Source organism: Bos javanicus, chromosome 23 (assembly GCF_032452875.1).
Source record: "Bos javanicus breed banteng chromosome 23, ARS-OSU_banteng_1.0, whole genome shotgun sequence".
NCBI lineage: Eukaryota > Metazoa > Chordata > Mammalia > Artiodactyla > Bovidae > Bos > Bos javanicus.
Genome location: NC_083890.1, coordinates 29,183,742 through 29,210,250, shown reverse-complemented (window position 1 = coordinate 29,210,250; position 26,509 = coordinate 29,183,742). Strand labels below are relative to the sequence as shown.

The window sequence follows — 26,509 nt, the reverse complement described above, 5'->3', positions numbered from 1 at the left end:
GGTCCAGCCCCGGTGGATCCAGGGAATTCGAAGCGGGGACGGCGTCGGCGAGGATCAGGAAACAATTGCTTAATTAAATGTTAATTAAGGATATAAAGAGTAATAGAATAAGGATAGCTCAGTGAGGAAATTCAGTGGAGAAAAGAGGCTGAAATGAGGATAGCTCAGTGAGGAAATTCAGTGGAGAAAAGAGGCTGAATAATTCAGCCAGAAAGGTGAGAGAAAGAACGACATGGGGGACCAAGCTTCGGTGAACAAGGCCCACACTTCATTTTCCAAAGTAGTTTTTATACCTTAAGTTATGCATAGAGGATAATGGGGGAAGGGGTAGAGTCATGCAGTAAGCCAGGCTTTCTTCCTGCAAACTTATCATATGCAAAAGTTTAGGTGATTTGCATCATCTTCTGGCCCAGAGGCCTGTTAACATTTTAAGACCCTTTCTTCAGAAAACTTATTTTTCTCTAAAGGTGATTAGTCAGGCGCCACCCTCCAAAAGCATTAGATAAAGTTGCATTCCTACAGGGCAAAGGTGTGGTGGGCTATAACAAGAAAAAGAATTAACTCAAGGGTCCAAGGTTACAAACATTAAAGCTGCTACTTACACCAATTATGTCAATCAATACACTGCCAGGGACACAGCAGGTAAGGGATATGGAGACTTAGCAGCAAACATTGGCCCAACAAGTGAAAAACCCTTCACCAATACAATTTCTAATCAATCTTTTAACTGCTCAAAGGAACCTGTATTTAGACAGTTTAGAACATCTCATGCCTCTGACAGCTGGGAGGCTCTGAGCAATCACATGTGGCCGGAAAAACCTATTCAGGCAGGCTAGAGGACTTCCAAAGGAGTTTGTAGGTTGAAACACTATCACACCCAGGAACTTTATTAACTGGAGCTGTAAGTTAACTCTTTTTTTCAGACAGAGGTAGTGGGGGACAGCCCCCGGTAAAGTCAGAGGTGTAGGTGAGAGCACAAAGCATAAAGTAGGCAGACTCTGGTTTTGGGGGTAGATACTCGAGAATTTCCAGGGGGACTCCTGAGGCTCGATTCCGCCTTTGCGAATGCTGAGCTTCCCTCCTCATGACCTTTGCCACGGGCAGAGCTGCTGATCCCGGCACTGCCTAAGTCCTGGGAAGCGTTGAAATCCTCCCCAAGTCCTAGAAAGCAGAGGTGAGGATGTGGGTTCCTAGAGAACCCTGTAAGGAGGTGTAGACGAGGCAAGGGCCTGACCCTTGTGGCAATGGCAAATCAGGATGAGCTGGTGGTGGCAGCAAAAACGTCCTCCCTGGTTATAAAGGGCAGAGCAGTTGTAGAGAATGAGAAAGGGTGTTGAGCCTCTTACTGAAGAGGAAACCAGGGAATCAACTACTCTTGGTGTTTAGGAGAAAAGATGGAGCTCTGGAGACTCTACGACCCTTGCCCTTAATTAGTCTTTGTATGGAATATTCAGAGTGAGCTCCCCCAGTGTAGCGAAGGGAAAACATTGGAGAGAAAGGCCCTTTTGGGTAGGCTGTCCCTGGCAGTGTGTGGAAACCAGAGGCAGAACAATTCCTTCTCACATCATGGCTACTCTTAATTTTTAACTGGTTTAAGATTTCAATCTCTGCTGAGAGACCTTGGCCAGCTATTTAGCCTCATACTGCTTGGTGTCATCATCTATAATGCATGTGTTGCAACCCTCATCTGTGGGGGATTTTTGTTGGTCTGGTGCCTACGAGTCCACCAGCCAGTGCAGGAGACACAGGTACCATCCCTGATCTGGAAAGTGCACACATTCCCTCTGAGCAACAAAGCCAGTGCCCACAACTACTGTGCCTGTGCTCTAGAACCCGTGCTCAGCAACAAGAGAAGCCACAGCAATGAGAAAACTGCATACCACAACAAGAGAAAGCCCGTGCACAGCAACGTAGACCCAGGGCAGCCAAAACTAAATAAATCTTAAAAAAAAAAAAAAAAGAATACCTTCCCTGTGGGAGATGTTGTGGATTAAATGACATCATCCTCAGTTTTGACTGCAGCTTTGCCCCCTAACCCTCCTAGCTGCTGTCATCCCCACCTCACCCTCTTGGTCCCTTTTTTCCATGAAGGGCTTTGTCCTGACTCACTCTCACTCTCTCCACAGCTACCTCTGTGATTCCTGAGAATTCAGTATCCACAGAGACTGTATTTCTGTAGCATCTCCTTTCAGTTTCTTCCTGAGTACGCCCCTAGACATTTATCACTGTGCTTCACCTCCCTCATATCTTTACATCTCTCTCTCCAGTTTAGATTCCCTAGGCAGTCATTATAATTACTTTTTTTTTTTTCCACACATTCTATACAGGTGTATGATAAAATCCAGCTAAAATCCTAGCCTTTCCCTGCATCTGTTCAGTTGATTGTGGATGAAGAAAAGGCCATAGTTGTGTTGAGAAATTTCACATGGTATTCATGATCACTAACTTCATTTTTATATTTTTGCAGTTTTATTGAGAAGTAATTTTCACTTAACAGCTTGTCAGTTTAAAGCATATAATATTACGACTTATATACCTATACATGGCAAAGTGTTTACCACAAAAAGGTTAGCACATTCTTCATCTCATAATCAACATTTTGTATTGTGATGGTGGTGAGAACATTAAAATTCTATTCTCACAGCAACTTTTAAGTATCCAATACAATCATATTAACTATGGTCAACACCAGCACTCCCCAACCTTTTTGACACCAGGGACTAGTTGCGTGGAAGAGAATTTTTCCAGGGACCTCGGCCAGGGTGCTGGGAAAGGTAGGGATGGTTTTCATTTCTCCTGCCATTCACCTTCTCTGGGCAACCCATCTCCTAACAGGCCATGGTTTGGTTCCTGTTCATTGCCTGGGGTTGGGGACCACTGGTCAACACACTGAACATTAGATTCCCAGAACTTATCATTTCATACCTGAGACTTTGTACCCTCAGAACATCCACCTCCGCATTTCCTGAAACCCTCAGTCCCTGGCAATGTCAAGGGCCTTTTCCTCTGTATTTCATTCTAGGAGCTCTATGCTTAAACGTCTTACATTTTAATCTTTACTCCATTCAACATTGTGAAGGGACTGAGATCTGTTTCAGTTTTTCATCATGCAGACATCCCATTTTCCCAACACTATTTATTAAAAGGTCTGTCTTCTCCCCATTGAGCATTCTTGGCCCCCTTGTGAAATAGGTGTTGACCACATATGCACGGGCTTGCATTTGGCCTCTTGTTTCTGTTCCACTGGTCTATATGTTTGTTTTTACCCAAGTACCAAACTACTATCAACAGTATACCCGCATCTATAGTTTGAGGTATCAATACTCAAGAAATGTTTCCTTTTCTACTCACTTATTCATTCATTTATTAACTATTCATGCATTTGGTACCCAGTTAGTAAGTACATCCTGTGTCCGTCCACACGCCTGGGAAGTGCTGAACGTATAGGATAATTCAGACACAGTCATGACCCTCAAGATTTCCACTGTTGACTAAAGGTAAAGGACAAGTGTGCAGATGACCTGATTGCTGGAGAACACGCTCTAGAAGGCTTGCAGTGGGTCTGGAAAAGGACAGGAGATGAGCATATAACCCGGGCGAGGGTGGAAGAGAGTCAGAGAGGACTTCCTAGAGGAGATGCTGCTTACATTGCATATTCTAATAAATCCAAGGTGTTGAGGGTAGAGTCGGAGGGAAAGGGGTGCTCAGTGCCCAGGTGGCAGAGAGCCAGGCAAGTTCAAGGATGCACAGGGAAGTCCACAGAACCATGCATGGAAGCGGCTAGATACACTGATCTGCAGCTCAGGGCGGGGGCTATGGGTAGAGATCTCAGAGGTATTGGCACACAGATATCATTCCCAGTAAATGACATTTCTGGGCTCAGCATCCTGGAGATTCTGACCAAGGTTCCCTGCTTCCCCTGAGAATGCAGACATAGGCACCAACATGGCACAGGCCCCTGGAGCCAGAAGGGCAAGACAGAAAGGTTCTGAGAAGACATGATTTCATTTTAGCAGTTTTAAGCATCCATACTTCCTCTTCTCTTTCCAGAAGTGGCGTGGAGATTTAAGAAATTAAATGAGTGCAAGTAAAGTTTGAAAATAGGCTGCCTTGTTCAGTCTTCCTTACTCTTTCCAGGTCCCTCCCCCATCCCTGTCCTGATGCAGGGCTTTTCTCTTTCCAGATCACCCTCAACCTGATCTGAGCTTTTTTGCCTAGCCACTGGTGAGGTTTCAGAATCCCTAGATCCTACTGGACTGTGGACTTGGGATAGCACTTTACTGCTGTGTCTCAGTCAAAGCTCACAATCATGTTTTCTAAACACAGGGAGAGAAAGACCTGGAGAGCTGTCAGAAGGGAGAAAAGGCAGGTCAAGGTTTCCACTCGATTCCATCTGGCATTCTTCCCCCCTTCACACTCATGTGTTTCAGAACGTATGTCTTCCCCCAAAAAATACACTCAAATAAGTATTAGGTTTTCCAACATGATTCACTCTCTAGTGAGAGCTTCAAAGAGGAGAACATGACATATGATTAAGGTTTTCAAAATATTGAAATGAGTTCTTGGCTCCCATTCATTACACGGACACTTCTGTAAACCCTGTTCTCCAGGATGGAAAGACCTGGAAAAGACCACCAAGTGTTCAAAGTCATCAAGCCACTGAGGGTCCAGGGCTACATAGAAGTCAGGATTGGGAGTGGTTAAGGATGTGGTTAAGCACACAACAATTTCCAACACAAAAGGGTCATCTCACTTTAGGAACAAGGAGGTCAGTGGATTGGCTGAGAGGAGACATGCTTGATTAGATGACATTTCTGCTTATGGAATCCACTGTAGAGAAAGTGACAGTAAATTCTCCAGCACTTGCAAGAACAAAGGGTCCAGGAAAGCCTGACACATACAGCAGGCAGGCAGAGGATTTCCAACCTAGCTGCTTCTATAAATGGGAGGCCAGCTCCTTTGCTCTCTCTCCCATATCTACTCTCTTGATCACAGAGATGGCTGCCTCCCCTGGTATAAGTTGGGATTTGATACTGTGGAGGGGAAAGAGAGAGGACCTCCGAGACATGACGGAGCTCTCAGGGTGCCTGAGGGACAGTGCTGCAGAGACTTTTCCCCTAACCATCATTATATAAGAATTCCCAGGTGCATTTTGATTGAGTTTGCTTGGCATTTCTGAAGCAATATTTCTGATCCCAAAGCAGTTTTACAACCTCTTTCATGGGCATTTATGAAAGAGGTGGGAAAGAGACATCTGCTCCAGGGAGTCCCAGAGGGGACAATGACGAGCCCTAGACCACCCCATCAGCTAGGGCCGAGCTGGGAGGCTGTGAATATCCAAGGCATTTATTTTAAAATCTGCCAAGATCTCCACAGCATGATCTTTGGCCTTGGCTGATTTTCCGGATTTGTTAGAGGGGCAAAGGAAAAGAAATCTTTTTGCCTCTGAAAAAGTTTCTTGTGACACTGATGGGAAAATGTCAGATGGATGCTCTGGTTAAAAACAAAGAGGAGTCAGATCCCAGGAAGAACCTGTGGTCAGCAAGCGACACTGGGGCGTTTAGAACTCCCCTTCTCCTGGACTTGGGCTGGGAGGTAATTTCACATAAGAAGGGAGGAGGGGAAAGAGAGATCAAAGTCCAGATCTGTTATTCTCATTCCTTGAAGAGACACCATTTCTCGGAATCCAGATCCTGTGTGAGCTGGAGATTCCCAGCTCCAGCAGCAGTTTCTCTACTGCGCTGTGGAATTGCCTTACAGTGTTATCTTTTGTCACTCACGGTTCTGGGAGAGCAGTTCTTCTCTACCTTTGCACCAGGGTGCAGTCTTCCTCCAGGCCTGAGTCCTGCACTCACGGACTCTTTGTTCCCCACCACCCAGTGGAGACACATAGATTTTTCCGGGCAGGGCCCACCACCCAGGCATGCTCCGGCCCACATAGAGACCTCCTAAATGCTTCTTCCTTTCATTCATCCTAAGGCTCCATGCATCCCCTACTTTCCTTTCTCTCTATTCCTTCCTTCAACTTGTACCTGTGCTGTAATAAAAAAACATACACGTGTACACATGCCTCATTTTTCTTTCCACTGAGACGCAACAGGAGAAGACAAGGAATGCAGAAATAAAGGTTCACATCTGAACACTTGCTTACCAGCTACTACTAATAGGATGTGTGCTTATCAACAAAAATACTAATACCTACCTCATTAGAATGCTAAATTTTAATGAGTTACCATTTAATAATATCTTGTGCAGCTTCTGAAATATAGTAAGTACTAGGTAAATGTTATTTCTCACTTTTTATTCACTTCCTTATTCATTCATTTAATAATTCATTCATGCATTTATCCTTATTAACTATGCTTATTAACTATAACTATTATCCTTATTTCACATCAGAAAAGAGATTTTTTGAGGGTTCTACACAAGGTAAAGACAGATTGGAATATAAATTTGTACTGCTTTTCATATATTAATTCTAATCTTAGTCATCTGAAAATTGATTGCTACTTCTATTTTATACAGTAAAAAAGGAAGATAATTGAGATTAAATAATAGGCCCAAGTTATCAGGATTTCAGCTGATAACAGCTTGAAAGAACCACCAAGTGTTCAAAGTCTTCAAGCCACTGAGGGTCCAGAGCTACATATAAGTCAGGATTGGGAGTGGTGGGTGGTTAAGCACAGAACAATTTCCAACACAAAAGGGTCATCTCACATTAGGAACAAGGAGGGCAATGGATTGGCTGAGAGGAGACATGCTTGATTAGATGACATTTCTGCTTACAGAATCCACTGTAGAGAAAGTGACAGTAAATTCTCCAGCACTTGCAAGAACAAAAGGTCCAGGAAAGCCTGACACACACACAGCAGACAGGCAGAGGATTTTAGCTGCTTCTATAAACGGGAGGCCAGGTCCTTTGCTCTCTCTCCCATTTCTACTGTCTTGAGCGCATGGCTGCCGCCCCTGGTGTAAGTTGGGATTTGATACTGTGGAGGGGAAAGAGAGAGGACCTCCGAGACATGACGGAGCTCTTGGGGTGCATGAGGGACAGTGCTGGGGAGATGGGGCGGCCGGGAAGACATCTGAAAGTGGAGGAGACAGGCATGGATACCTACACAATGTGGAGTAAGCTTCTGTGAAGAGAACGTGGTTGTTGGGCCCCTGAGTTCTCTGGTATTGAGACCTTGCGTGGCCTCTGATAGGGTACCTGGTATGAAGTGGGAGTGGCCTTTGTGCTCAGCAGGGCTGGCAAAACTTCAAACTATGGAAATACTGTTTTGATTCCCTTTTCCCTTATTCTGTTTAGGGATCCAAGGCTCTTAAATCTCCTTTTAGTCCCCAGAGAGAGGTTCACATAACTCTGTTATCCTATATTCTTTATGACCTGAGCTGTTAACTGACATAAGAATGTAAACACTTGGAAGGAACTTGGCATGACGGTAATGCTTAGCACAGAAGAGTGAGACTTCAGGAAAGAAATATCTGTTGCATCTAGATTAGGAAGATATTTTTGAATGAAGCCTGGAAGAGGTCCTCTGAAGTATTCCAGTGACAAGATAGGGATTAAAGTTCCCACATTCAAAATTTTGAAGTAAGATATGCCTCCTACTTTCTGTAAGTGGAACCCTGATTTAATTAAAGGAAGAGATCATTTTCTGCAACAGGTAAATTTAAAAACACAGGAAATACAGAGGAGCAAGTGATATTGAACATGAGCATGCTAAGTCACTTCAGTCGTATCTGACTCCTTGTGACCCCATGGACTGTAGCCCACTAGGCTCCCTTGTCCATGGGATTTGCCAGGAAAGAATACTGGAGTGTGTTTCCATGCCCTCTTTCAGGGGATCTTCCTGACCTAGGGACCAAAGCCATGCCTCTTAAGTCTCCTGCATTGGCAGAAGGATTCTTTTATTTTTTAATTTATTTTTTTACTGAAGGATAATTGCTTTACAGACTTTTGTTGTTTTCTGTCAAACCTCAACATGAATCAGCCATAGGTATACATATAGCCCCTCCCTTTTGAAACTCCCTCCCATCTCCCTCCCCATCCCACCGCTCTAGGTTGATACAGAGCCCCTGTTTGAGTTTCCTGAGCCATACAGCAAATTCCCATTGACTATCCATCTTACATATGGTAATGTAAGTTTCCATGTTACTCTTTCCATACATCTCACCCTCTCCTCCTCACTCCCCATGTCCATAAGTCTATTCTCTATGTCTGTTTCTCCATTGCTGCCCTGTAAATAAATTCTTCAGAACCATTTTTCTAGATTCTGTATATGTGTGTTAGAATACGATATTTATCTTTCTCTTTCTGACTCACTGCGCTCTGTATAATAGGTTCTAGGTTCATCCACCTCATCAGAACTGACTCAAATGCATTCCTTTTTATGGCTGAGTAATATTCCATTGTGTATATGTACCACAACTTCTTTATCCATTCATCTGTCGATAGGCATCTAGATTGCTTCCATGTTCTAGCTATTGCAAATACTGCAACAATGGACAGTGAGATACATGTGTCTTTTTCAATCTTATTTTCCTCAAGGTATATGCCTAGGAGTGGGATTGCTGGGTCATATGGTGGTTTTATTCCTAGTTTTTTAAGGAATCTCCATACCATCTTCAACAGTGGCTGTATCAATTTACATTCCCACCAACAGTGCAAGGGCATTCCCTTTTCTCCACACCCTCTCCAGCATTTATTGTTTGTAAACTTTTTGATGATGGCCATTCTGACTGCTGTGAGGTGATATCTCATTGTGGTTTTGATTTGCATTTCTCTAATAATGAGTGATGTTGAGCATCTTTCCATGGTTATTAGCCATCTGTATGTCTTCTTTGGAGAAATGTCTGTCTAGGTCTTTTTCCCACTTTTTGATTGGGTTGTTTGTTTTCCTGGTATTGAGTTGTATGAGCTGCTTGTATATTTTGGAAGTCAATCCTTTGTCAGTTGTTTCATTTGCTATTATTTTCTCCCATTCCAAGGGTTGTCTTTTCATCTTGCTTATAGTTTCCTTTGCTGTCCAAAAGCTTTTACGTTTAATCAGGTCGCACATCTTTACTTTTGTTTTTATTTCCATTACTCTAGGAGGTGGGTCATAGAGGATCTTGCTTTGATTTATGTCATCGAGTGTTCTGCCTATGTTCTCCTCTAAGAGTTTTATAGTTTCTAGTATTACAGCAGAAAGATTCTTTACCATAGTACCACCTGGGAAGCCCAAATATTGAACATTTTTGTTGCTGTTCAGTTGCCAAGTCATGTCTGACTCTATGCAACCTCATGGACTGCAGCACACCAGGCCTCTCTGTCCCTCACCATCTCCTGGAGTTTGCCCAAGTTCATGTCCATTGCATCAGTGATGCCATCCAGCCATCTCATCCTCTGATGCCCTCTTCTCCTTCTGCCCTCAATCTTTCCCAGCATCAGGGACTTTTCCAATGAGTCCGCTATTCACATCAGATGACTGAAATACTGGAGTTTAAACTTCAGGATTAGTCCTTCCAACAAGTATTCAGGGCTGACTTTCCTTTAAGACTGACTGGTTTGATCTCCTTGCTCTCCAAGGTCCTCTCAGGAGTCTTCTCCAGCACCAGAGTTCTAAGGCATCAATTCTTTGGTGCTCTGCCTCCTTTACAGTCCAGCTCCCACAACCGAATGTAACCACTGGGAAGACCATAGACTTGAATCTTGACTATATGGACCTTTGTCAGCCAGTAATGTCTCTGCCTTTCAACACACTAGGTTGTCGTAGCTTTCCTGCCAAGAAGCAGAGGTCTTCTGATTTCATTGCTGCGTCACCATCCACAGTGATTTTAGAGCCCAAGAAGAGGAAATCTGTCACTACTTCCACCTTTTTCCCTTCTATTTGCCATGAAGTAATGCGGACGGATGCCATGGTCTTAGTTTTTTTAATATGAGTTTTAAGCCAGCTCTTTCACTCTCCTCCTTCACCCTCATCAAGAGGCTCTTTAGTTCCTCTTTGCTTTCTGCCATTATAGTGGTATCATCTGCATACCTGAGGTTGTTGATGTTTCTCCTTCTTAAATTGATTCCACCTATATTGAACATAGTGTCTTTATAAAACATGAGCTATTACTATAAACCACTGGGAAATTAAAAAAGAAACTAACAGGACAGAGGATGCATCTTCTAACCAGGATTTCCTTGTAACATATTCAAGGAGGAAGCCCTGTGAGCATTTCATTAGGTTCTCAAGTCTGAGAAACTCTTTTTGGAAATCTGGTGTACATCTTTGGATACTTTGTGATTGTATTTAATTTTTTAAAATATTTTATTGGAATATAATGTCTTCCCAGGTGGCTTCCCAGGTGTCTCAGTGGTAAAGAAACTGCCTGCCATAGCAGGAGACACAAGAAATCCAGGATCCATCCCTGGGTTGGGAAGATCCCCTGGAGAAGGAAATGAAAACACAGTCCAATATTCTTGTCTGGAAAATCACATGGACAGAAGAGCCTGGCAGACTACAGTCCATAGGGCTGCAAAGAGTCAGACATGACTAAGCACATGTGTACGTGCCCGTACACACACACACACACACACACACACACACACAGTGTCTTCACAACGTCGTGTTACTTTCTGCTGTACAGCAAAGTCAATCAGGTATATGTGCATATATAGCACCTGTTTTTTTTGGATTTTCTTCCCATTTAGTTCAACACAAAGCACTGAGTAGAAGTTCCCTGTGCTATACAGTAAGTTCTCATTAGGTATCTATTTTTATGTCAATTCCAATTTGCAGTGAATTTTGACCTCTGACAAACTTTGTATGGATAGGAAATAGGCAAGTGAGGTGGGAAATCATTGAAATATTTTGGAATGGATAACAGGTATGATCACAAAGGAATAGGACAGTTTTTCTTGCCTTATAACCTGGAAAATTCCAAAGAAGGAAGGGATACAGCTTGTTGGAATGGATGAGGAGGATCAGGCAGGCATTGAAGGGTGGGAATAATAAGAAGGGGGAATAAAGGATGCAAATGGTAGCAGGTACTGTAGGTAATTGTCTCCTGTCCTTCGTTGTCCCGGTGAACGTCCAGTCTGAGCAAGGGAAATTAAAGAGCTTCACTGCCCTCTCACAGAACAGAGTGAAGAACATCAGTGACCACTCTCGATCTGAAGCCCAGGTTCCTGTGAAAAATAAAGTCCTTCCAAGGAGTTTGAAGACCGTAAGACCCCAGAGGACCCCCAGAGGATCCCGAGAGGATGGGGCCTACATGCCTAACATTGATGATGCAGTGAAGGACATCATGAGGCTGCTGTGCTCTGTCTCTGAGAAGAGGAAGATAAAGGTGGCCTTCAAGTACTCCTTGTTGGGTGGCCTAGTTACTGGGACTGTGGCCGCTGTGGGTGGTTTGGTGGGCGGTCCACCAGGAATAGCCATTGGAGGAGCCGTCGGGGGTCTGTTAGGTTCATGGATGATGAGTGGAAAGTTTAAGCCAGTTCCTCAGATCATAATGGAGCTACCAGCTGACAAACAGAAGAGGCTCTTTATCAATACCATTGCCATCCTTAGGAACCTGTCCTGGACAAGTGTTGAGCAGCTGACCATGCTAGTCATGGGCAGTAAGACCCTGCAGAAGCAGCTGGTGGATATGCTGAATAACTATTTCATCAAGGAGCTGGGATTAGAAATGAAGTAGGACAAGTAGGCCTCTGCCCTGGGAAGCAGAGTCCATTTGGATGATTCCAAATTTGTTATGGTTGATGTATAACTGATTTGCAATGTCACAGTTTTTTGTGGGGTACAGCAAAGATAATTTACTTTTTCTGCATTGATGGATGACCATCCTGGGAGTGCAGTGATACCCAGAGTAAAAGACCGTTTATCCTTTTTATTCTTACTCACTAATCACATCCTTTGAAAAATTCTCAAAATTAATCAGAAAGATAAATAGAACTCAAAGAGTGGACAGAGTAGGGAGGAAACCTGCAGAATATTTCTAGCTCAGGGATTCTCTGATTCTAACGTAATTGACTAAATGACAGAATTCATATAAGTATAATATACTATAAACTAATAAATGAAAATTTAAGGCAAATTAGAGATAACATTCAAGGAAGCTTACAATTTAATCCTTTCTTGGTTCCCTCTGATTTATCTCAAAATGTCTATTTCTTTTCCATCCAACAATATAGTAAGTTTTAGGTGGGGGTCTCATGTTTTACTCATATTTGTATTTGCATCTATGTTTAGCCCAGTGTTCCATCTGTCAAATCAGTAAATAAACATTGTACCAAACTCACTTTCTACTCACAGAGAAGAGTGAAATAGTTTATTATGAAATGAGTTATTACTTACTCTGACATGATTGCAGGTTTATTCATAAAAATTTAGAAATTCAATTCAAAAGTCCTCTTGACTCTTTAAAAGCTATTTGGTATGAATGAAACTTGGTACCAAGCCCCCTGTTATTCTCACACCCACTTAAATGGTTCTTATTTCTGGAGATTATGGTGATCATGGCAAGATATTCATCTTGGGGATCTAGAAATTTTATGCCTCTGGTGGGAGCTCTTGGGGAATAGATATGCTGGAGGTGGGAACACTTTCAGAAAGGTGGGGTATTGGGGAGCAGTCTCTTTCCTGCCTGCCTTAGGCCCTAGCAGGTCTTCTCTGGGTTGAGTGAGGGGGGCGGAGATTGGTTTCTGGGTTGACCCAATACTCTGCCCACAGTCTGGCTAGTGGAGTGTTCCCCTCTCTGCTTCCTCCATCTCATCCCCTTCTTTTCCTCCTCTGTCACCACTTCAAGTCTCCCTCCTGATCACATGTATGCTTTTCTCTTGACCTGATATATGTTCACCCTCTCCCCTACTAGTCTCTTCCCTTCTTTATAACTGTCTCAAGAACCACTTCCTGCAGAAGTGTTTCTGAACTTAACCCCACTCAGCACAAAGCACACTCATAGGTGTTATTCATCACGACTATGAATCAAATGTCCTGGGGTGGGCACCATTTAAGTGGGCAAGTGGACATTTGGTTGGACTGATTCCCTGAGACGAGAGACCAGGGCTTATGCTTCTGGATGGGGTCTCTTGCAGGGAAAAATCCATGACCCTCTTGTCATTTGGGGATACTCTGATAGCAGGCCACGGGGTCTTCCATGGTCTCTTCTAACAGCCGCGATCGAGTCGTACATCCTTTTAGCACATGGAATCTCTGGATCGGGGGGAGGTGGGAGGGTTGGTTATAGCATCCCCTGAGGATGGTGAAATTCTTCCTCAAATCATGTATTCTCTCCTTACTGGCTTAGAGAGAGGCTGAGGACCATCTCCACCAACACTAAACCTGCATGTGTACAGATATAGACACTTCCCTAGAAGCACATGAACCTTTCCTGATGGGAGGAAGGGCTCTCCCCCATCAACCATCGGCTGCTTAAGGACAAACCTTACAGATTCTCATGGAGAAATGAACAGCCTGAAGGCTAAACTGACGACTTTCCAGTGGGCATTCCCATCCTTGGGCCCTGGGATAACACTCCCCTCCTTCCTTCCCTGCCTGACTCACTGTGCGTCTTGCCCTCTCCCCACACCCTCCAGGTACCTCTTCGGTGCCCCCTTCACTTCCTTATTCCTGAGGGTGGTAAGGAGTGGGTTGAGGGCGGATGTGACTACAGTGTAGAGAAGAGAAATGAATTTGTCCAACGCTGGTTGTACCTGTGCGTGGGTTGCAGGTAGGGGTAGATGGCAGATCAATGGAACAGGCAGGTGGTTGTCAGGTGAAACCTACAGGTGCCCACTACTTTTCTGCAGCTGCCTCTGATCCTCATGCCCCATACAGCATGGGCCACGGCTGCAGGTAGGCCAGGATGACGGCAGACCGCACCAGCAGCCGCATGGTCCAGAGCCATCACCGCCAGGAGGACACACTCAGCCGAGCCCAGCACCAGCGATGCACACAGCTGTGCCAGGCAGCCACCACGCTCCAGCCTCAGCACCTGGCAATGCACGTTGGCCAGCAGGGGTGGCACCAGGCTCGTGGTGAAGCCTATATCCACCAGGGACAGATGGCAGAGGAAGTAGTACATGGGCGCACACTGCCAGCAGCACCAGCGCCGAGTTGCCAATTACAATCAGGAGGTAGCAGAGGAGGAGGGCGGAAAGGACAGGCTGCAGGGAGGGTCAGTTGGAGAAGCCCAGCAGGAGGCAGTGCTTCTCTGTGCTGTGGTTGCCCTAAAGCAGGAAATTCCAGGAAAGTTGGGAAGGACAACACACACAGGGTGATGTATCCCTTACAAGCAAAGGAAAACCCAGACCATGGGGAGTGGGGAAGGAGAACGGACCTCAGCACACACATGCTTAGGTGTCCACTGGAGCTCATTTACAGATCTGAACCCTTAGTTTAGGAAGGCAGCCAAATATTAGTATACCCTAGTTGAAGTATTTACCAGAAAATTCTATGAGGAAGATAGAATCTCCCTCCTATAAATAAATAAACTTGGGCTCAATAAGGTAAATCATCCCAAAGTCATAGCTAGTGAGTGGCCCTGTGTACTCAAGCCTGTTTGATTTCCAAACTAGTGCTCTTCTGCTGCTTCCCTGCTTCTGATTGTACTCCTCCGGGCCAAAGTAGAAATCTAATCTTCCTCTCACATGAAAGCCCTTCAGATATTTGAAGACAGATTTCTCTTTGAGCCTCCCAATCCCCTTCTTTGAAAGTGTGTTCTGCCTGAAAACAGATGCAATGTCCCAGGCTGGTATAACCAACACTGGGTAGATCACAACTATCACCTTCTTTGTGTCAGGTGCTCTACCTCTATTAATACAACCCAATATACTGCTGACTACTGAATTTTAATCTGCTGAATCTCTCTTCCAGACTGTGTCCAAAGTCCATGCCACTCCTGCTTACCATTTAGTGTGATGATTTTGAGCAACACAGATCAGCACATGTGTCCAACTTTTTGCAGAGCACATCTGTAGCAGCCTTTAAATCCAGAGTCATCTGGGTAGAGGAAACACCCTTAGTCAGGAGACCCGGGTTCCACCTAGCAAAACTGCGTTTGACCAGTGACTTGATATGAGGAAGTCACTTCATTTCCCTCTACCTCAATATTTTCATGTGTAAAAGGAAGACTTTGAGCCTAGATGACCTCTGAGGTTCCTAGCTGTAATTTAATAAATACTTCTCATTTAATTTTTTTGACCACATCACAAAGCATGTGGGATCATAGTTCTCTGACTAGGGATTGAACCTGAACCACTGCACTGGAAGCATGGGGCCTTAACCACTGGACCACCAGGGAAGTCCCAATAAATATTTTTCAAACAAACTAAAAGTGGATGCAGAAGACTTTTAACTCTCAGGATGATGCTGAATCAAATTTCCTAATGATATAGAAACCATCATGGGTGATGTGATAGATCAAAGTCACATAGAAATCTTTCTACTGCATGGTCCCTGACAGGTATCATTATAAGGATAACATTTTAAAAGTCATATTCACTGTTCTTAAATTATAAATTATAATCTTCTATTTTTATTGTTCAGGAAAGAACCTTCTTCCCCCCAACACAGCAATGTATTTATATAGTTCTCCCGTTTATCTTCATTAGGCAGAACCCATTATTAATGTGATTGAGACAAGGATTCAGGAGTCAATGTTTGGACAGTGTGGGTTTGGTGCCATCTAATGGCATAATGTGATATTGCATCTAGCATCCCAGACTCCTGACCTAAGACCTAGCAGTGGTCCACCGTGGTTATCAGTCCTGTGCTCTTGCTCAGAAAGATGATAATTATCATAATTGTTATTATTAGGTATTTATATAGTGAGTATGATATCCCAGGGGTAAATTAAAGTGGCCTACACATTTAATCTATGGTACAACACTATGAAACAGATAATATTCAGTTCAGTTCAGTCGTGTCTGACTCTGCGACCCCATGAATTGCAGCATGCCAGGCCTCCCTGTCCATCACCAACTCCCGGAGTTCACTCAGACTCATGTCCATTGAGTTGGTGATGCCATCCAGCCATCTCATCCTCTCCCAAATGCAGAGTTTAAGTAGCAGTTGAACCATGTCAGATATGTGGACCCAAGAGGACTGATTCCAGTCCTCGTGGTCTCAACCCTGCGGTTGGATACAAATAGTGTCTCCCTAGCCCAGGTGAGAAGTCTCAAGCTCTCGGTGAACTCTGAGGAAAATATCCCCATCTAGAAATAATTTGATCCCCCAGCTGAAGGAGGTTTGCTTCCCTGAACAAGAGCAGAGAGAAGGGAAGAGAGAAAGGAAGAGCAGAGGGAAGAGAGAGTTCCTAAGAGCATCCTACAGGCACTCCAAGGAACTTCTTGTTCCCTGGGAACAAGAAACAATAGCCTGCCTGGAGGAAGTTTGGGGACAGCTTATGGGGTGTGTTCCTCAGTTCTCCACTAGATTTCAGACTCCCAAAAGTACAGACCATAATGTTGCAGACAGTTGGCCCCTAATTAGTTCTATAAATGAATGAGTGAGTAAATGTCTCTAAAGAATGTGTCAAGGGTTGTGGGATCCTAATCTCACAGTTGCTGTCTGCCGCTTTTCCATGGCAAAGACAATACCAAATTCTCTTGGGCACATGCTGACAAAATAAGAAAAAGGAAAAGCCTAGTTTTATTCTAGTCCCAACACAAAAAGGCTTTGATTCAATATTTACTCTGGAATCAGCACAACACAGCAGTATTAACTCTATTTCAATCCTAATCTTCATTTTAGCCTTCATGGACTAATGTTCTTGACTCCTTGGCCTCCTAATTAGATTGTATCTTAATCTCAATGTAGACCCCCATTTTAAATTTAATAATCCTAATCTCAACCCTACAAGTGATGTCAACCCTAGTTCTACTTTTCAAATCACGTATGTAATACATTTTTCTCATGATCACCTCTGTCCTCTTTCTCTCAGTGGGACCTGGAAATTTCTGCTCTTTTTGTCTGTTTATCAGCTACCCATGCCCAAAAGCTCTAATGTCCTCATACAGGAAAATCCTTTCTAGAGATTCTAGGGGAAATACAACAGAGAATTAAAAGAAGTGTAAATAATCTGCTTTCATGAAACCTAATTTGTTCAATAAATGGTTTAACAGAGGCTTTAAGACTAACATTCCAAATGCATTCAGTCTGTGCGGACAGTTATCTACTGGATACTCCAGGAGAAAATCCAGCACAAGTTCACTCAGTCACAACCCTCAGAGTGTTTGAAGCAGGTTGAAATGGTCAGAGACACAATTCCAACATAAGTAACCACTACACAACTGAGTTGGGGCTCCCCAGGTGGCACCCGTGCTAAAGAACCCGCCTGCCAATGCAGGAGACACGGGTTCAATCCCTGGGTCAGGACGGTCCCCTGGAGAAGGGCATGGCAACCCACTCTAGTATTCTCACCTGTCACCTGGAGAATCCCATGGACAGAGGAGCCTGGTGGACTACAGTCCATAGGGTCGCAGAGAACTGAACAAGACTGAAGCGACTTAGCATGCACACAACTGAGCTGGGGGCAAGTATGAGGCCAAAGGCATAGAGAATGAAAGAATAAAGTGTGCGGATGTGTGGGTGGTGTGGGTATCAGAGAATTTTTCCAAAGGTTTGAAACACAGCAGAGGGAACAATATTAACATGAAATATTTGCCAATTTGCTGTGTGGAAATGAGCTAATGTATGTTGTGCATTAAGATGGAAAGATGTGAGGTGAGGAGTTACACCAGTGAGCCAAATGATTAAAAAGGAAAATGTAAGTTATTTTAGAAACATGTAGAAGCTATTGAATTGGATACAAGTGGAAAAAGGGATACCCTTACAGACAATTAAAGACTATAAGATTTACGTCCTGTGAATGTGGGCACTTCCCTATCCAGTAGGACACACGAGTTGGAAGCACTTGAGTTCAGTCACTTCAGTCATGTCAGACTCTTTGCGACCCCATGGACTAGCTCCCCAGGCTCCTCTGCCCAGGGGATTCTCCAGGCAAGAATACAGGAGTGTGTTGCCACGCCCTTCCCTAAGGGAACCTTCCCAACCCAGGGATGGAACTCTTGAGTCTCCAGCATTGGCAGGCAGATTCTTTACCACTAGTGCTGCCTGGAAAGCCCTGGAAGCACTTAAAGGACCTTATTCAGGAACCTCAGGGTATAACCTCCAGTTCACTTATGAGGGGCTCACTGCACCATGAATAGGTCCGGAAGCATAAGCCCAGCTTCTGTTGTGTCCCTCCAGCACCCACGGAAGCCAGCCTTCCCAGTTGCCCTGACCGGAATTCATCACTCATGCCTGAAAGGTTCCAGGATATGCTACCCCAGAACATGTCTCTTTGGCATATAGGTTATTTTAAGCTAAAGGCCATTAACCTGCAGCTGTGGGAAAAGCTCTAAAACAGAGCACAGGCTTTCTTTTTATAAAAGAAATTTGCATTTATTAAGGCGTCTCCCCATCATGTACCTGGAAAAGGAGTTTTAACAACACTCTTAAGGAGAGGGAACTGGCTTAAATCTGCATGACAAACCTTAGTAACAATACTTACTGACTACACTTTTCCTTCCCCTGTGGCACTAGTGGTAAAGAACCTGCCTGCCAATACAGTAGATTAAGAGATGCAGGTTCAACCCCTGGGTCGGGAAGATCCCCTGGAGGAGGAAATGGCAACCGACTCCAATAATATTGCCTGGAGAATCCCACAGACAGAGGAGCCTGGCAGGCTACAGTCCATGGGGTCGCAAACAGTCAGACACAATGGAAGCGACTGACTTAGCACACACTTTTCCTGATCGCTTTCCCAAAACTTGCCTCCACCCGGAAGCTCAAAACCCCTTTTCCTTTGTTTAGCCTAAAATGGTATATAAGCCCCAGTTCTAATGGTCTCTCTGGGTTTCTCATCACTGACTATTCCCACGTGCATGCACGATGCACATGGTAATAAACTTCTGTTTTTCTCCTGTTAATCTGTCTTTTGTTGGTCTCATTTCCAGGGCCCCAGCTAAATAAAGAACCTAGATGGGTTCTAGACGAAAAAGATTATTTCTCCTCCCCTCCACCCCAAGAACACTCCTGTCCTGCTTAGCTTTACTGCCACTCGGTCCCAGCACAGCGCCCTCTCGGGGAGGCCTCCATGCGGTTCTCGGTGGCAGCCCTTTCATCTTTGGGGGTTCCCTTCCTTGCTCCATGGGCTGTGTAAGTGGATGCTTCATTGATTAAGTATTTTGAAAATCAACCCTGCTGGTGGGGTAGGGGAGAGCGCTGTCTGATATGAAGCCCACTCTCCGATTCCCCTTGGGTTAATGGAACCTGAAGAACAAAGAGGATTTCCTGTTTCAAAAACCAGAGAGAATAAACTCTATCCAGAGTGGCCTAAAATTACAATGGACCGTAGGACGAACTACAGTTGGCAGGAAGGGCTAGGAGTGGGACTACTGCTGGCCCTGAAGCATCCAGAAGCAACCAAAGACCCAGAAAGAGACTGAAAGGCAGCAAACAGCAAGCAACGCCTGGGTGATGGGCCTGGGTGGGAACATGGCAGCGTGTGAGGTGCCATGAACACTGGCTTTGGAGTAGACAGACCAGATGCAGTGGATCATTCTTTCCAAAGAAGGCTGCAGCAACATATTTATCCCATCCCACATGTTCTTTTCACAGCGGGACTGATGCTTAGCCCAGCATGAAGTGAGGTCCGTTCTTCCTCTCCTTGAATCTGGGCATGGCCTTGTGACTGCCCCGACAATGGATGCTATGTGATGTACAAGGCTGTGTCAGAAAAAAAGTTGGGCTTCAACCTAGCTGGCTCCAACCCTTGCCTTTGGAACCCAGGCACCATGTTATAAGGAATCCCAGAGTGCATGCAAAGGCCAGGTGTAGGGGTTCCAGTCCACAGTCCCAGCTGAGGTCTTAACCAACTCCCATCTTGAGGCCCTTCTGAGGATTCCAGCCCCCAACCTTCAAATCTCTCCACTGTCCCCTGAGTTCCTGACCCACAAAGCCATGAGCCATAATAAATGATTATTTTCTTAAGCCACTGTTTTGGGGTAACAGGTTATGCAGCAACAGACACTAATTCACTCAACCTGGATGCTGTCTCCTCTCATCAACTGTGTGACCCTGGACCAGAGTCTTCCTCTTGGAGTTGCAGTCTCCTTGCCAGAAAACAGACATGAGCACATGACCCCTTCCCTCGGCACAGTCCCGAGCAGCAGAACTAACAACTGTGAGGTGCCGACACTCCTGGCTGTTCTCTCAAGCTACCTTGTTTAATTTACCTGCCTACTTACTTCAACTTTCCACTTTGAGAAGGTACATCCCACAAAAGCCCATCTTGCCTACTGCTCTGGTATCGTTTAGTTGCTAAATCCTGTCCAACTCTTGCGACCCCACGGACTGTAGCCTGCCAAGTTCCTCTGTCCATGGGATTTCTCAGCAAGAATACTGGAATGGGTTGCCATTTCTTTTTCCAGGGGATCTTCCCAACCCAGGAATCAAACCTGGGTCTCCTGCATTGCAGGTAGATTCTTTTTTGACTGAGCTACGAGGGAAGCCCTGCCCACTGCTCTACCCCAAGGCCTAGACAAGCACCTACCACCATAATTTCCCCATCAAAACCTGATTGACTGAAAAAAAAAAATAGTAAAACTAACATAGCAGCAAAGTGTTCACAAAATACTTCCTGTTAATAAGTGATCAGGGCAGGGAGGCAAAAGACCCAAGTCAAGGCAGAGCAGGGGCCACTGAAGTCTGGCAGACAGTCTAGAGTTCAAGATGTTCTACAGTCAGATCTGAAAGCCCAGGGGTGAAGCCCACCCTGACCCAGCAGGGCTGGAGAGGCCAAGGGAGCTCTTCCCAGAACTGCTGAGTAGTAGTCACACACTTCCTCCCCACACCAGGGGCCTCCGCTAGCCCTACCATTTGACCTGGCCCCTGTCTGTGCTGCCAGCCAAGAATGTCTGGCTTAACCACGGCACAGTAGAACTGATCTTCTCTAATCCGCAGCCCTGCTAAGTGCAAAGAGGGCTTCCAAGGTGGCTCAGTAGTAAAGAACCCACCTGCCAAGCAGGAAACGCAGGTTCAATACCTGGTCGGGAAGATTTCGCTGGAGAAGGAAATGGCAAGCCACCCCAGTATTCTTGCCTGGGAAATCCCATGGACAGAGGAGCCCAGCAGGGTATAGTTCACAGGGCTGTAAAGAGTCAGACACCACTTAGTGACTAAACAACAAGTACAAGGAAAGTTCAAGGTGGTTAACTCTAGTCTTTTCTGTTCTGCCCAGGGCTGGGAGGTAGCTCCCACTACTGCTTCTGAAGCCAACTGTCCATTTTCTACACTACCAGCTGACCTCTTCCACAGGCCTCTTTCCTTTGCCTTGAGAATGCTCCATTGTGGGATGAAGGGCAACTCGATATAAATCCTAGTGATCCAAAGCGGATACTCACAGTGAAATGGTTTTCAAGTACTGGTCCAAGATTTAACTTCCCCTGCTCTTGGGAAACTTCAGAAATTGGCTATTAAATAGGGTGGTGAAATGACAGAGCCCATCCAATCCTTGCAGCACTTTCGGAAAAAATATATGAAAATCACTTTTAAAAAAATCAATGCTATGGGGAAGGAGAGAAACAGAGCTTCGGAAAAAAAAAAAAAACCACTTCTCCAAGGGGACACAAAAAATTACAAAATTGTCGAGCAATGTTTTGTTTCCATTGGCCATTGAGGACTTTCTTTCATGTGGACAGCAAACTCCTGCCAAGATGCTCAGAGTTCTCAATGACTTTTCAGCCTGGAAGAACTCAGGGACCATCTAATCTGCTACCTCTGAGCGGTCATGTTTTATTATTATCCTCAATTCCTAGGAGGAATAGCCCTCACATCTGTTCAGCCACATGCTCCAGGCTCCCAATACATGCCCATCACTGTCAGAGACCTCATTAAACAGTGACAGTGGCTTGTTTACCCAACATGCTCCGTGAGCCAAGAACCATCGTGAGCACTCGTCCTGGCATCCACTCCACAGAGGGATGGATATGAAGATGGTGGTGGGGACGATGACTATTACGTTCACACGTGAGGACGTGGAGACTAGAGATTGGGAATGTTTTTTGTGTGTGGTAGAATCTGAAGCTCTGGGAGTTTGACTCCAGCCCACACTTTTAACCTGTTATGTCACCCCTCACTAATCTCAGCCCTAACTGTGTCCTGCTTTGCCCTGCTAAGCCCTCGATGGATCAACACCTCTGTCCATCCCTCCACTGAAGTGCCTTTTCATCAATGCGGGGGCCCCCCAGAGCCTCCCTCCTTGGGCTGAAGCCCATTCGGTTCACAGTAAGGGACGAGTCACTCCATTCACTGGTTTATTGAGATTTGGGGAGCTCCTTCCCCCAAGACACCACAGTGCAAAAAGGACACCATCTCCTGCCACACAGGACCATCTTCCACCTCCACAGTCAGGGGTGCCTTCCTTTGGTCAGGCTTTTCACCAACCACCCACTGCAAGGAGCTCCCCCAACCTGCCCCCATTTCTTCTCCTTTCTTTCCCTCAGAAAAATACAAAACCGAAGGGAACACTCTTGTAGAGGAGGATTGTGAGTGTGGACCGAGGATGCTCCAGAGCACAAAGGAGAACAGGGTGAGTGCAAGCAGAAACCGAGTGTGATGTGGACCCAGACGTGGACGGCCCCACCAGGTGGGAATCGGGGGAAAGTCTGCAACAATGTGCAGGGTGGGTGCATATGGCTCTGCTGGAAGAACACAATGATTTTAAGGTGCAAAAAGAAGAGGGTACACGAGGGCACATAGGGCAAGTGCACAGGTAAACTTGGACGTGTACAAATGGCACACGCCCACCCACACAGCTCTCCCAAGGGCATATCCATGACCATGAGGGGGCACACGCAGCCATGAGCGAAGGGAATACAGCAGGGCACGTGTAGCCACGGGAAGGGTGGAGAGAGCACATGTGAAACGCATGTGCAAACAAGAAAGTGAGAACAGGGAGGATAGATGTGTGTTGGAAGAGGGAAGGAGCATGTGAGCCTTGACAAAAAGAGTGAGTGCCTTGCAAAAGCTAAATTCAAGAGGGATAAAACGTGTGGCTGTGTGGAGGGACAAGTGGGTTGGAAGGAGATGAGGATGGTGAGAGAAATGGCCAGGCCCTGTTGCCACGGGGAGAGCACTCTGGGGAGGCCCCTGCCGGTGGGAGCAGAGCACAAAGGCGAGGGGGCTGCTGGGTTGTCGTGGCAACCAGAGGAAAAGAAGAGGGGGTGTGTGTCCTGAGGCACCAAGGAGCCAGTGAGTGAGAAGCTTCAAGCCGGGTACAAACTCGATTATGAAGTAGAGATAGACAATGATACGAATGAATGAGAGAACAGGGCCCGGCTCCCACAGCACTGGAGACTCAGACGACGCTGGAACCTGGGACTCTGGGACTCAAGAGGGGCAGGTATTTACAAGAGATGGGATGGAACGGTGTTCTTCCCACCTAGGGTAGGGATCCCCTGCTTCGTCCCGAGCTCCCGCCCTTCTCCTTCTCCCTCTCCCTCCCCCTACTTGCCTGTCCCCCCTCACACCTCCCTCACTTGTAAAGCAAGTGGACTCGACTTCCATCACAGCTAAGCCGGTCAGGGGGCTCAGGGGGCCCCCTGGGCAGGCCCCCCGAGGGGTCTGGGGGTGTCGGAGGGTGACGCCGGGATCGGAGCTGCTGCCGAGACTGGAGCTGATGGCGCAGTTCAGAGACCCGCTCCTCTTTCTGGAAGAAGAACACAACCGGGCGAGTGGGAGAGAGAAGTCAGGAAAGGGTAGGAGGAGGGAAGGAGAAGCAGAGAAAAATGTGGGGGAGAGGGAGGGGAAGACGGACAGAAGAAAGGAACAGGAACCATCAGGCAGGAACAGGGAGAGCCGAAAGCACACACTGAACACAGTGGGGCAGCAGTTGAGATCAGCGAAAGAAAGGGGGTAGGGGAGGGGAAAAAGGGCCGAGCACATAGCTTCCGCTTCCGGTAACGCACTCAACAGATTAATGCCAACCCAGTTTGAACACCCCCAGCCTAACATTGCACTGGCCCCTAACTCCCGCTGGGGGCACTGCAAACACCCTGTATATCTGCCCAGACCCCTCTCACTGGAGTGTATACTCAACCCCCACAACCAGCCACGCCCAGCCCAGGGCCACGCCCTCGCCTCCAGGAGGCGGAGTCAACAATGCAGATCCTGCTCTAGAGCCCCTCTACCCGCTGAGGCCTGCTCTTGACCAGATTTTTACCTGAGACTGACTCCACCTTCTCCCCTTCCCTGTCCTCTTCCACTTACTCCCTGGCAGCTTGTCTCCTGAGACCCTCCCTTGGTAAATCACGTGCACAGGAACCCCGATCTCAAGCTCTACCTCTGGAAGCCTGACCCCACCCGAAACGTGGGCCTCCCTGACCTGCCGCCACCTCTGCCTTCACCACGTACCTCGGCGATGATCTTCTCCAGCTCGCGGTTCTCCTTCTCCAACAGCCTGGACTTCTCCTCCTCGTTGTTGTTGGTCGAGGACCCTGTCTTCATGGTGTCCTGTGCCTCCGACTGCCACTCCCCTCGGGTGATCAGCCTGCGCATCTGGGAGCAGGAGTTGGGGGTGTGGATGGGCCAGCACGGACTGTCAGCAATTAGCTCATGGTGGGTTGCAATTGGAAGGAAGGAAAACAAGAGGGAGCTGGGCCCAAAACAGACGAAGTGGGAGGAAGGGAAGTAGGGACACAGAGGGGACAGGGGCTGGAGAGGCTTGGAGGACAACCAGAGCCATACCTTGGGCACAAAGAGCACCACCAGGGTGATATAGGAGGAGAAAACTATGGCGAGAGAGGCGAAGGCGAAGGCAGCATCCTGCTGGCTCGACAGAATCATGGTGACCGGGGCAGTGATAAGGCATAGAACCTGGGGGCAAAGCGTGTGTGGGGTCACAGGCCTGCTGGCTTAGACAAGAGCCAGGGCCTTCTTCCCCCAGAAAAGTCTATGGGGACAGGTTCCTGGGGAACTTTCCATTCAAAAAAGACCCAAAGTCGGGATGTGAGAGTTGAACCATAAAGAAGGCTGAGCACTGAAGAACTGATGCTTTTGAATTGTGGGGTGCTGAAGAAGACTCTTGAGAGTCCTTTGGACAGCAAGGACATCAAACCAGTCAAACCTATAGGAAATCAACCCTGAATATTCACTGGAAGTACTGATGCTGAAGCTGAAGCTCCAATACTTTGGCCACCTGATGGGAAGAGCTGATTCACTGGGGAAAACCCTGATGCTGGGAAAGACTGAAAGCAAAGGAGAAGGAGGCAGCCAAGGATGAGATGGTTGGATGGCATCACTGACTCAGTGGACATGATTTTGAGCAGACTCTGGGAGATAGAGGAGGACAGGGAAGTCCATGGGGTCTCAAAGAGTAGGACATGACTTAGCGACTGAACAACAATAGTCAGGTTCATCCTCAAATGTAGGTTGGTAAGAATCCCAGATAAACTGTCCCAAACCAGCTCCAGCTCTAGGACAGCCCCTCCCTCCAGACAGGAGCCCCCAGGATCTCTGTACACACATCAGAGTCCTTAAGAGCCAGTCCTGAGCATCCCCGGCAGGAAATCTCATTCAGATTCCAGCTTGGGAACCACAGATGAGGAATTTCACCTGTTTCTGCTTCCGCATCTGTCTAGTGGGGATGCTAATCACCACATCACTGGGTGGTTGTACGAAGATTGATGTGCACTTTATACATTTATAAAGGGCTTTTCAAACCCAAGGCATTAGAAAACGTTTTAAGACTTCTACCCAACTGACCCCACACCGGGCACCTCATTCTTCCCAGGCCACCCCCATCTGGGTTGCTGTGGCCAGTCCCCATGGTCAATGCCAGGTGTCCAGGGAGCTCACCGCCACATTGTAGATGGCCATGCCCACAGCCCGGTGGTCATTGATCTTCTCGGTGGACACACTCTTGGTCTCATAAGCAAGAAAGATACCCAGCAGCAGCAGTAGCCCCTTGTAACCATAGAAGATCCCTAGGATGGCAGGGAAGGGTTATCCTCCACTCACTCCCCACTTCTCTGTGCTCCTTCTGATGGCAGTGACATGGGGGTCTCCTCTCCAACCCAGCCCCTCTGACCTAGTATGCCCCTCCCTGTCCACTGCCCCCGGGTCCACCCAACTCGCCCTGACCTCATTGCTTCCTCCTGGGACAAGAGCCCCATCACACAGGACGATGATGGTCATGAGTGGTTGTCAGTACACACAGTGTCTCACCTCCTCACCCTATGAGTGGGAAGATGGCTTTCCACGCTGAGGGCAGGTTTGCCATTTGTGGTCAGAGTGATATTAAAAGGGCCAAAGGGGCCTAACCCCTCGAAGCCCCAGTCTCACTCCAGGGAGTGAACCAGACAGAGATGGAGATGAGGGTGAGGCCACATCACTGGTCCCTCTGATGAACACAAGCTCTGCCTCATCCCTGCAGTGGACACTAAGCACTTCAGGCAAAAGACCAACTCTCCCCATGCTCAGAAAAGACTAAT

The 26,509-nt window shown here is 46.5% G+C and overlaps 2 protein-coding genes across 15 annotated transcripts in view; one reads left to right on the top strand and one right to left on the bottom strand.

The window, feature by feature from the left end:
* LOC133236524 (protein C19orf12 homolog) overlaps positions 1–12,273 on the top strand; it is a 60,919-nt gene extending 48,646 nt beyond the window's left edge. For 6 of the 14 annotated variants that reach the window (XM_061398600.1, XM_061398596.1, XM_061398592.1 and 3 more), the window contains one exon: positions 11,110–11,865. In XM_061398600.1, the coding sequence (XP_061254584.1) occupies positions 11,110–11,670 (561 nt within the window). In that variant the 3' untranslated portion in view covers positions 11,671–11,865. Of the gene's footprint in view, positions 1–11,109 lie in introns of all 14 variants that reach the window. The other 8 variants (XM_061398601.1, XM_061398604.1, XM_061398603.1 and 5 more) reach the window with 3 other exon arrangements.
* A 10,046-nt stretch (positions 12,274–22,319) lies between these two features.
* Positions 22,320–26,509, bottom strand: part of GABBR1 (gamma-aminobutyric acid type B receptor subunit 1) — a 28,828-nt gene continuing 24,638 nt past the window's right edge. Inside the window, exons 20-23 of the mRNA XM_061398586.1 lie at positions 25,875–26,002; positions 24,765–24,893; positions 24,432–24,575; positions 22,320–23,727 (exon numbers count right to left, since the gene is read on the bottom strand). Coding sequence (XP_061254570.1) covers positions 23,554–23,727; positions 24,432–24,575; positions 24,765–24,893; positions 25,875–26,002 — 575 coding nt within the window. The 3' untranslated portion in view covers positions 22,320–23,553. The remainder of the gene's footprint in view (positions 23,728–24,431; positions 24,576–24,764; positions 24,894–25,874; positions 26,003–26,509) is intronic.